This window comes from Lycorma delicatula, chromosome 5 (genome assembly GCF_047948215.1).
Source record: "Lycorma delicatula isolate Av1 chromosome 5, ASM4794821v1, whole genome shotgun sequence".
NCBI lineage: Eukaryota > Metazoa > Arthropoda > Insecta > Hemiptera > Fulgoridae > Lycorma > Lycorma delicatula.
This window is the reverse complement of record NC_134459.1, coordinates 39,790,639-39,802,981: the sequence shown is the minus strand read 5'-3', so window position 1 is coordinate 39,802,981 and position 12,343 is coordinate 39,790,639. Positions and strand designations below refer to the sequence as shown.

At 30.0% G+C, this 12,343-nt stretch overlaps 1 protein-coding gene across 1 annotated transcript in view; it reads right to left on the bottom strand.

The window, feature by feature from the left end:
• Positions 1–7,621: 7,621 nt before the first annotated feature.
• LOC142324402 (fatty acyl-CoA reductase wat-like) overlaps positions 7,622–12,343 on the bottom strand; it is a 38,115-nt gene continuing 33,393 nt past the window's right edge. Inside the window, exons 8-9 of the mRNA XM_075365235.1 lie at positions 9,492–9,749; positions 7,622–8,227 (exon numbers count right to left, since the gene is read on the bottom strand). Coding sequence (XP_075221350.1) covers positions 7,924–8,227; positions 9,492–9,749 — 562 coding nt within the window. The 3' untranslated portion in view covers positions 7,622–7,923. The remainder of the gene's footprint in view (positions 8,228–9,491; positions 9,750–12,343) is intronic.

Here is a 12,343-nt window from a genome sequence, read left to right as displayed (position 1 = left end):
GCATTATATTATTGACTACGTTGAAGTTGATTTATTTAAAATTTTCTTTAAAACCTAGCCGGGAATCAAACCAAAAGACCTTTCGGTTTAATAGCCGAGCATGCTTCTATCGAGTCTGTCTTTTAACATTTGTGTTTTTATAAAACAAATTATATGAAATCGATTAATTATAAAATTAAAAATCTTTACTCATTTAAGAAATTAAAAAATCGCTGCAGCAGTCACATTCGTATAAAAGTAACGTTTCCATAAAATATACTGTAATTCTATGGGGACTATTATACATAATCTTAACAAAATATAGCAATCCTGAAATAACTTTTCAACAGTTAAACATAGAAAAGTTAAATTCAGCAATAGGATTATGACATTTTAAAGAGGATTGAAAAACAAAAATGCTGATGTAAATAAATCAGGCTACGTGAAGTCTTAATTAAAATGGAGGTAATTAGTTCTTTTTTTAGAGATAATTAAAGTAATAATCAACAGTACCTCTTACATAACTGTTCCAACAATCAAAACTAAAAAATAAATACGTAAAATAAAATTTAGCAAATGCTCCAACCTCAAAACGATTTATATTTCGGTATTAGATTACCAAACACCCAAGCTCTAAAAAAAAAAGAATTTTGGGGTAAAAAATTTCGGACTACGACAACCCTGTTAAAATGGTGGCCATTAAATATTTTCACAATTAGTGAAAATTACATCTACAGTAAATCTCAAATAGTGTTCTCAAAAAATAAAATAAATATTTTTTTTTAAATTTAAAATACGCTTTTGTTTAAAGACGCATGAAAAAAATAAAAATCATTTTAATTTCATATTAAATCAAGAATAAATATTTATAATAAACTCTTTGAATAAACTCAAATAACGTTTTATATTGATAATGATGATCTTTAAATCTGTTTTCTACTGACGGTAGTGATTGTATTTTTATGTGAATATTTATTTATAATAATACATATTGAAGGAATTTATTAACAAAATTTCGGGTCTCGTGAGTTATACGACCACCACTATAAATATCCAATAAATATCTGTCCATAAGTATTTGTCCAAGTTCGGTTATGAGATAACCAAATAATATGTATATATAATAAAATCCACTAAACTTAACCTAGGTAAGTTTGGTTAGATTATATTTATACTTTTAGGTTTATTTATTACATAAATTTATATACATATATATATTTATATAACTCTTCATAATCGAACATGGACAGATAACCCATGGACGGTCGTATAACACATGAGATCCAAAATTTCTTTACGATTTATATCACGAATAATAAAAGGGCGCATGGGGGGCCTTTTATTGTATTACATTATATTTTATAATCATTTCATTCATAATTTTCTATGTAATACAATGAAGAGCGCTTCGTGCTTTTAATATTCGTGATAAAAATGTAATTTCTGAGAAAAATTTAAATAAAAATTCAAATTTAAATTTTAAAAAATCTGGTTGGTGGGTTATGTAGTTGTGATCTTGAATTTTAGTTAAATTGGTTGCAAAAGAAGTGGTTGAGATGAAAATTGCAATGAAAAGCATAATAATACTGGAAAAGAATTACTATCGTTTAAAAGTGACCCGTTTAGACACATTTATTTTTCTGACTCAACAGAATATCGATTCCGGGAAAATCCCTTACATAAGTGTTTATGTTGAAATTTATTACCCTTAATGGGTGAAGTGAATAAAAAAAAATATTTACTTTTCCTCATCCGTTTTTTAGTAAAAAAATTCGCCTCTTGTGAAAAAAAAATTAAAATTTTTTGGTGTTTACAACGTTCGGAATATTTATCGACCTGAAGAGTATTTTCTGTAAAATATACATAAATATTTTTTAGCATCTGTCAATACTTAAATGAAGTGAATAAAAAGCTTCTTTTTTCTTCTAATAATTACTACAAAAATCTTAATGCTACCTCAGATCAACCTGAAAAGTAGAATCAAGTGCTGCGCGATGTAAAATGGCTGAGTTAATGAATATGCGTAATCACAAAAATTATGTAGAGCATAGATCTATCAGTGCTACGTATAAAAAAAAAATTTTTTCAACAAAATCATTTAAATATTTATGTAATCGGATTCTGCCTGATGTAAATAAGGAAAAGGGTGAAGGATTAAATTCTTATCAGAAGATTAAAATATTTCTTTGACCCGGGGTTTCAAAGCTGCATCAGCGAAGATTGTAGCAGTAGTATAATATGTCCACATACGGCATCAATTCGACCTTGACCCCCCTCATCAGAAAGCTGGAAAATTATTAAAGGGAGACCACCTCTCCACAATTACTTCCTGTTTTTCGTTAAAGTTTTACGCTGAAAGAGTGCATTCACTGTAAAATACATAGTAAAACACGGGTTTGAAGTGACCCCAAAAATTACAACAAAGAACAATAAATTTTGTCAAGGGATCAAAGGTCAAAGTGATGCCGTATGCGGACGTATTTTTTCAGGGTTTTCGATATATTAAATAATAATTTCTCATCAAAAAAATCAGCAGTGTTTTACTATTATATTTTCATTGAATCCACTCTTTCGTCGTGAAATTTAACTGCAAACGCAAAAAAATATGTTAAAATTATCTAACAGCTACTCTGGTTACAGCCTATGACTCTTCGTTTGTCTCGTATTTTACTACTTTCTCACTGTTAATGGTGAATAAGAAACTATATTTTCATAAATGAATAAACAATACGCTATTTTATTAGGTGTAAAGTTCTCTTTCTGTTTCAGTTTTAATTTTCAGATCAATTATACTTATTTTAACAGATTCATCTTGTCTCGAACAATCAATCACGTACAACGGATATTTGTTTTTATAATCTGAAAACGTGTACGGCGAATCGATCTTTTTATAATATGATTTTTGAAAGTCTATAAACATCTTATACATCATCGTTCGATTCCCTTCTAAATCCTCGTACGGATAATGATTTGAACTTATGAATACTTCAATATTTTTCACATTGATTTCACCTTTGATTCACCTTTGATTTTATCAATCATATAAAGCAGTCACTGCCAGCAAGGTGTCAAAGTGACTGGACGACTACCGTCGATAATAAACTCCGACGGATTAAAGATTCAGTGTTGCCATGGGGCTCCTCTTGCAGAAACTCCCGTTGTGAGGAAGTGGTCCTCTGCCGGTTACGGTTGGGACATATGGGGGTCACACATAAATACCTAATGTCAGGAGAAGACCCACCCCTGTGCACACGATGCAACTGCCGCATGACTGTGCACCACATTCTCGTGGATTGCGTATGTTATGCGGCGTTGCGTCGTCAGTTTAATATACCCAGAAACATCCGTGATATCTTGTGCAACGATAGCGGGGTTTTGGAACGGGTGTTTTTCTTTTTGCATAGTACCGGGTTACTGCAAAGGATTTAATATGCTCATATATGTTTTTCTGTAAGGAGAGGTTTTTTTTTGTAATTTTAACCTTTATTTTCAATTTGGTTTTTGGTTCTATGTATTTAATTTTACTACCCGGGGAGGGGATTTTTGCACGACCCATCGGAGTTAGGTAAGTTTTATATACTTTCCTTAATCTATTATTTTAACTTTTATGTTTTATCAACTTTGTCTATGGTATTAGTTTTGAGTTTTATTTTGCCTTCTTGGCTTGTTTTAGTAAATTTTTATTATATGATTAATATTACGTTTACACCTTGTATAGTTTATTATTTCGGAGTTATTTTACCCTTTTACTAATATCTACCGGGCGATGATAACGCCCAAAAAATTGTACTGATATTTTATTGGGAATTATTGCATGCATTTGATAATTAATTGTTTTACCACCAGGTTAAGCAATGAAATAAGATATGGAAAATGATCCTTCTAGATAAATGCTGGAGCAGTTTCTGTTTTTGTTATTTCAGTTTCACACTTCCCTATTCCTGAGATGGTGTAAAGAGTACAATTATAACTGATCTGAATAAAGTAATTATTAATTTAAAATGTTTAACTTGTCATATCAATAAACTGAACCAAATTGTGTAATGAACTATAAAAAAATATATATACTTTAACACATATTCATGTGCTTTTATGACCGCCTTTAGTTTGAAATCAGATTAAAAAAAAAGTTGCTTACAATTTGGTTTTTTTTATCATTGTAGAAGTTAAATTTTTACAGAAAGACTACTTGACTTGAGTTACTGATGAAGGTTGAAAACTATTTGAAGTTTTAAAAAAAAAATTTATTACACAATTTCATTCAGTTTGTCGTTTAAAGTTACAATTTTAAATTAATATTTTTGCTGTCATAAACAAAAACGTAGAAAAAAATTATTTATTAAATGTTCCAGGGATTAAGGAGAAGAAAAGTGTAATATTTTTTATACATTATATTGTTTAATTATTACATTAAGGTCATCCAGTTCGTTTTATTAAAAAAGAATTTTTTTGTTATTTTGGATTAGATCTAGAAAAAACCTAGATTTATACATTATCAATATGATGTAAAATTATTACTCATTCCAGTAATAGTACTGGAGTTATATTTTCATCGTAACAAACTTTAGTGTTATAATACTGGTAATGTAAGTTTTTTCTAAATTTTTAGGTTTTTAATATTTGATTAATGTAATTATAACATTTTATTCCAATTTATAATGCGGGATGCCGCGATCGATTTTGATGTTAAGTTTTTTAAGCTTTTGCTTATCTGTTACTGCGTTTTGGTGGTTAGGTTTTCATTTAATATACGTATATGTTTTATTGGAAATTCTAATAATTTATTAATATATTGACAATTATGTTTATAAAACTTAACATTATATGAAATATAAACCACCAAAACACAAATTGTACTTAAATATTCCAATAATCGATTTTCTCTCTTTCGCAGTAATCGATTCTGCATCTTCATATTTTAATATTATTATAAATTAAATACAATCTGAAGATGCTGGATCCCACGATAATTGATTATTGGAATTAATATGGTACGTACAACTTGTCTACTATATTTTGGTGGTTTATAATTATATATATGTTTATAAACCATATAGACCATGTAATAATATTATAACCATAAACCATATAATATTGGTTAATATATGGATGATTTATCACGTTAAGTAGATATTTTAGCAGCTCATTACATGTAAAAATAAAGAAAAAAAAAAAGCTGACATGGTTGTAGGACTTTCCCGTCACGCAGCTGTTTTCTGATACACGGCTTACACAAACATACACAACTTAATTAAAAATATTAATCAATTTATTTAAATATAGTATTTTTTATTTAATTAAATGATTCTAACTAAAACGCGCGCGCATACCTTATTTCATTCGCGCGGGTGTGGCGGTACTAGCGGCCACTTCAAATATCATTTATTTAATTCTACCGTTCACCTGTGACGTTACAACATATTTAGTGCCAGAGCTAAACAGAAAAAGACTCCAGTACGAGTACAGTAGTTGTACATCAGTGGTACACTAGCAGTTCTTGTGGTGAGAAGGGATACTAATGACACACTAACCCACTTAGTCACTAGTTTATTTAGAATATATTTTAGAGTGGGGTGCGATTTTGCATAACTTTTTTTGGAAATATTATTTTTTAAGTAGCAAATGTGCCTAAGAAAAATAAGACCTTAATTAGGCGAAATCTCGAGATACTGAGTGTGACCTAGTTGTACAACCTTACCCCCTTGGCATTTTAAGTTGAACATTTAACGGCATCAGTGCCCCATATATAGAAGTAAACCAAACACATACAAGTACATTCGAAGATCCGGAAAATTTCCACCCGGTTTTTTGGGTTCCTTAGGTGTCAAAACATAAAAATCCGGTGAAAACCGCATATGCTCAAATTAAACAGATTGCCATACTTTCCCTCTATAGTATAGGTCTACTTCAGCGCTAGGTAGGAAAGTAAAAGTACATGTAAACGTACCTCCGGAAACGCTGCGTTAACAAGTTAACGGCTAGCGAAAAATTTCGCTCATATTTCATCTCCTCCAGTGAAATGAAGCCATACATTAATAATTGGGACGCAAAACTGTAAGCTATTTGATGGTTTCATATGAAATTCAATCTGAAAAATTGAAAAAAATGAGTCCGAGAACTGTAACTTCTGTAGTTCTTTTTAGAAAAACGCAAAAAACACGGTAGTCGAAGAACGGACTTTCTTAGTCTAACTTTTAACATCTTTTTTAAATTGCCAATAAACAGATAAAACTTGTACGAAATTTAATTCTAAAGAGAACAGTATTAATAAAGCAAACAGAAAGCGAGTAACAGTTAAATAAAATGAACTTTTATTTAGAGCAATACAAAGCTAAATTTAACGGAAAAATGATTTTAAACGTAAAAAATTGATAAAATTTTCACGTTTGTGGATTGCTCGTGTTGCTTTAGTTCATCGGGGCTGTTCTTTAACGGCACAAAAACATCAGTAATACGGTCAAGTATACAATTTATAAACATTACACTTCATTCAACCCCAGACTCAAAAATCCATTGGCATAAGATCTGGTGATCTGGATGGCGAGGGTTGTGTATCGTCTAGATCAATCAATTTATCTGGGTTGCTGATTTAAGTAACTTTTGTCTTTGTCCTTACTTGTCATTATGGAGGTTAATAATTGTCAATATCTCTCAGGATTTGTTAAAAAATCATGATCTTGATAGTGCTGGTTTCACATAAATTCAACAAGATATGTTGTTTAGCAGACCTCTACATACATACTTTCTATCATTTGAGTGTGCACTCCTGTTTGTGGGTTAACAAACATTTTGCTGAGCGATTGACCATTTGATGTTAATATCCATTAAGTTTTGAATGTCACGATTCACACATAACCTTTGTGTTATGATTAATCTCCAGCTCCTCCTGGCAAAACTTAACTTAAGCTTCTTTGCCTACCAATAAATGAAACACATAATTTTGTTGAATGGTAATCTAGACCAGTAAGAAAAGTTTTTGAGATAACTGTTTGTATTTGTACAATCATCACAGGAACACATCCCTTGATCATGTGCAGCCATACACAAAATTGTATCAAGACCATGTTGATAAATGCAAGGTTTGTGTATATACCATGTTTCTGTAAAATCATGCCACCATTGTTTTCATTTTCATGAGACAAATAACACCCATAATAATTGTGTTCCATGAGACAATTAACACCCATGACAACTATGGAAATAAACATGTGACTGACAAAATTGTTTACTTATAAAATTGTTTATAGCCAACATCGATAACTGCATGTTCGAACACACAAAACATCATATGTCATCAAAACATAATGCATGATAAAGAATGTTTATAATATACAATTGGTGTATGACTTGTCATGTCTTTTTTTTAAATCTGTGTAAACAATGAAATAAAAAAGATTAGTATATTTTATATTCAAAATAAAACGACAAATAAATCAAAAGAATATAATGAAAAATAATTTCTTTACCTTAACTGAAAAGATCGAACCTTAGGCTAGGATTTAAGCTAGAAGATAATTACAGAATATACAGAATAAAAAGAAGCTAAGAGTAGAATCCAACTTACAAACTATGAATTCCCCCCTAAAAAAAAATACAGAAACACAAACTCAAATGAATTCTTGTTCAATATGTTTTACTTAGTACATTAGTATTTTATTAAACAACATTGTTAAATACATTACAGTAATCAAATTTTCTACTGCTTCACTATTATTCATTTCTTTATATAGTATCTCACATGAAAAAGTTTTAATTGAAATGGTTTGTAACAGTAAGTTAGCATTTCTTTAGATCAGACATCTGCTGAATCTTACAGAAAGATAATTAAAATAGCAACTACTTATAAAGTCTGATTACTGTCAGATAGATACGCTGTACATTAAAATCATGCTACGTACATGCAAGTATTTATTAATAAAAATTTGGGTAGAAAAACTAGAATATTCATATTGTTTCATCATGTACTATAAACCGTCCTCCTAAAACAGAAATTATCCATGTTTTTTTGTCTTTGTTATGTATCTTTAAGCATTTTTTAGTGACATACGTTATTAAAACAAGAAGTATAATCAGCATAACTATTTTCAGTTTTATTTCATGTTCATTTCTTGAAATTTCGTTGTAGATGTTGTAGATTGAGGTTGTTGATGTTGAACCATACTTTATTGTAAATCCAGCAATAAACCATGTTAAGCATCCAATTAAAAGAGCTATAACTGTTAGTGCAGCACAGTGTAACCAGAATAACCTAAAAAAGGAAAAGGATTGAAAATTATTCCATCATTTTTTTATTTAAATTTATGTCATTTATTATTACTATTAATTTTTCCATCAGGAGTTCATCATATTTTGATAGTGAATAATAAAAATCTAACTGGCAATTTTGACTATGTGTAGTTTAGTAGTTTTACATGTATCATTTCAGTATCATATGAATGGAATGAATGATCGATAGAATTTTAAATTCATTCATAGGCTTAGTTGTAGATTTTTGTATAATAAAACTGATGGATAACATAGAATGGATATGCACACTTTGTGTTAGCATCCGTTACTCTTTATTTCATTTAAAAAAAAGAGTATTCTGCAATCTTCTCTTTGTATTTTGTTATGCATTATATAATCTGAGGTAAATATTTTCACATAACAAAGTACACATATCAATAGTATCGCTAGAATTGTCAAAAAAAAAATCATGATTGCACTAGTGGAAAAGCAAAGAATATAGAGCTGCACAAATAAATGATTATTATGTTTTATTTATAATAATTTCTTACTAAAGTTTCTCTAGTCCATCTGAATACATTTTAATCTATATAAAACTGCAGTGGCTTCAGATTTGAAATTAAAATTTCAAAAGTAACATTGTTATATTCTGCAACAATTTCTGTTTCTGTAAGCTACTGAATACCTTTTAACATATTCTTTAGCTGGAAACCCAAAGAATGAGGCAAAGTTTTGAATATTGCAAATTCAAAAAATAAATATATTATATGTACTGTATATACTGCAAAATAGCCTTTGAACACTTTTCATTCCTTTGGGAATTGTTGACAAATAATCTTTTAACAGGTATTGTCTAATTCCATACTTATAAATATTAATGTATTCTTCCCATTTAAGGTCTTCTAAATTATTGTAAATGGGAAAATTTCTGTCTCTCATCTAATGAGACTTTTGAAATGAGTTTTACAGATGATTGTTAGAAAGTAGGTAAAATTGCAATGTCTGAAATTAATATTTTCAAACTTGTAATCTTAATGCATTTTAATCTTCCTACTAGCCTATGTAAAACTGGCTCGCATATTAAGACTGCTGAGGATAATTAATTTTATCCTCTAAAGGAAATTTTAGAACGTAAATAAAGTTAAAGAAAATAAAGGTTAAAAAAATTACAAGTATTAATGAAGAATAAAGAACTAGATCAAACTGTCAAGTGTTGATGAAAAATATATACATAAAATATTGCAAAATTAAAAAAAAGTATCTTTTGTATGTATTGCAAAACTAACCTCTGTAACCTTTTTATTCCTTCTGGAATTGTTGACAAATCATCTTTTATTAGATATTGTCTAATTCCACGCACATAAATATTAATATATTTTTCCCATTTAAGATCTTTTGAATTAAATGGAAAAATTTCTTTGTCTCTCTCATCTAATGAGTGCCATAAATCCTGTGTATTATTATCAGAAAATTCCCATTGCCTTAAAGAGAAATATGAGATTACATCCATAAATTTGTTAATTTTTTTTGAAATTTTTAATAACCTGAAATCAAATAAATAAAAACAAGTTAATCAATTAATTTAGGTATCAGGTTTTTAAATCATATTGTAGCAGAACCAGTATAATAGACCTGGCAATTTCCTGCCTATTAAAAAGAAAGTAGTCGAAAATATAATAATGTGAGGAATCCAGAAAGGGGCTAAAAGAAACCTTTTAGTAAAGCAGACAGGTCCATTTAACAATCGTCCTTTGTAATACTGCCTGGTGACACACATAAATAGATGTTGTTCTGTGAGAAGAGCTACTGGACCAGGGTAGGAATTTCATGGGAAAATGTGAGGGCGGACAGTCATTCCCATGCTTCAAGTTGGGTCCTGTCCTGCAGGTAAAGAGGATAGGAATATAAATACCTATAGGGAAGACCAGTTGACTATCAGTCTGCGATAGAGTAATACAGTAGAGTTCTGTGATAGAGTTCTAAGCAAGGAGTTATTGTGCAAGTCAGTGAAGGAGCGAATTTCTACTGCAATTTTGACGCAATTAAGGTGACGTTACAAATAATTCCAGTGTGGACAGACAGTACTTGAAAACCAGAAATGGTTCAGTGAGTTACTGTTAGACTAAGTGCAAGAGATAATGTACTAAATTTCATTTTTAAATTGTTGGGGTAGTTTTATTTGTGAACAGAAAAGGTATTTGTAGTGAAAGAACTTTATACTTGTTTCATCTATTGTATTATTGTTAATACAAGACTAGTTGTTAAAAGTGTTAAGATTAGTTGTCATGCTAATGTCTTTGTCAATGGGACTGAATTCTGGCTTTTGATATTTAACTACCTGTAAATAAATCCTGACAATTATTTTAAATTGTTTTGTGTGTGATCACTGTTTATTATTATTATTTTTGACATTTAGTAATATTATTAATATTGTTGTTATTGTTGTGATTACTATTATTTATTTTTGTTTATTATTGTGGTTTATTATTATTATTACTGTTGTCACTATTATTGTTATTGATTTGTCTTATTTTATTTTTGTTCTTAAATTAATAACTTATAATTATAGAATCATTTTAAATTTTTAATCTCTCAATATCTTGATCAAGCTGGGAACACGCAACAATATGTTCATTAGCCCAATGGGCTAGTCTAATGGTTAAATCATTGTCACAGATCAGTTGTTTAATAGTTGATTTTTTAAGTCGAAGGTTCTGAGGTTCTAATCCTTGTAATAGTTAATCTCTTTTATATTGATTTGAATGCTAGACAGTGAATATGGTATACTTTTGTGGTTGGGGTCAATTAACCACACAAGTCAGGAAAGGTCAGCCAGATTCTGTACAAGACTACACCTTATTTACATGATGTCATACATATCACCCTTATTTTAATGGGCCATGAGGGGGGTTGTTTGTTGAAATCCAATAAATTAGAAGTAAAGACCCTGTTTTTTATGTGGAATATACAATAACTTTGTTAAATGGGTAATAAACATAGAAAACTTTTAAACAAAACGTGTAGAGAATTTAATTCTGTATGAAATAGTGTAAGGTAAGTTGAATAAAACAAAAAAAGTTAGAACAATTTGAATTTTATTTAGAAACAGTACACTAGATCAAGTTTACTAGTGCATTATACATACCAATTTGTAATAAATGTTCAAAAATAAGCCCACCATTTTCAACACATTTTTTGGCATGCTTCTTTCTACACTGTTTTTGTTGCTCTTTTTGTTCTTCAGTTGTCCTTAAGCAACTCAGCTGCATCCATAATGTGGACAATTTATCCCTCACGAGAATGTATTTTTGTTTCATACAAAATCTTTTTTAACCATCCCCAGACGCAAAATTCTAAAGGTGTTAGATCAGATGATCTTGGTCACCAGGAATGTGGATCTCCACAACCAATCCATTTTTCAGAGAAATGATGATTTAAGTGAGTTGAAACAGCACTAGAAAAGTGGGGAGGTGCACCATCGTGTTGGAAGTACACTTTGTGTCTCATTGGTAGAGTAACATCTTCTTAGGTACACATGAGGATGTAAATAGCATTAAGCGGCCAGGTTATATGAACAGTCAAAACAGATGGTTATGAAAATGGTTGTACCATACACTGATGCTAATTCTGTGTTTGAACATTGTTTTTCACCATTCCATGAAGATTTACTTTTGCCCATGTAAGCTCATTGCATAAGTTGTTGACACCATCTCAAGTGAAATTTGACTCGTCAGTAAATAAAACATACTTGTAGAGTTGTCAATTTGTATTCCATCAGTTGTAGAACTGTATGTGAAGCAGACCCCCATCTCCTGGCTGTAGATGTTGAATTGGTTGTTTATTATAAGAATAAAACTTGTTTCTTAAGTATCCTCCAAACCATCAAATGTGAAGCTCCGATCTGCTTAGAAAAGTGCTATACATGATGCCTGGACTGCATTGAACTGCTTCAATAATAATTTTATCAATAACAGCATCGTGTTGGACAGATCATTTGTAGCTGATACGAATAATAGGTAGTGAACCAGTTTCCTGAAGATTGCGAAAATTCACGCTAATTGTTTTGATATTGCAATCCTGCGATTCAGAAAACGTATTTCATATTCTACAACAGCAGCTGTAGCATTATCATCATTAC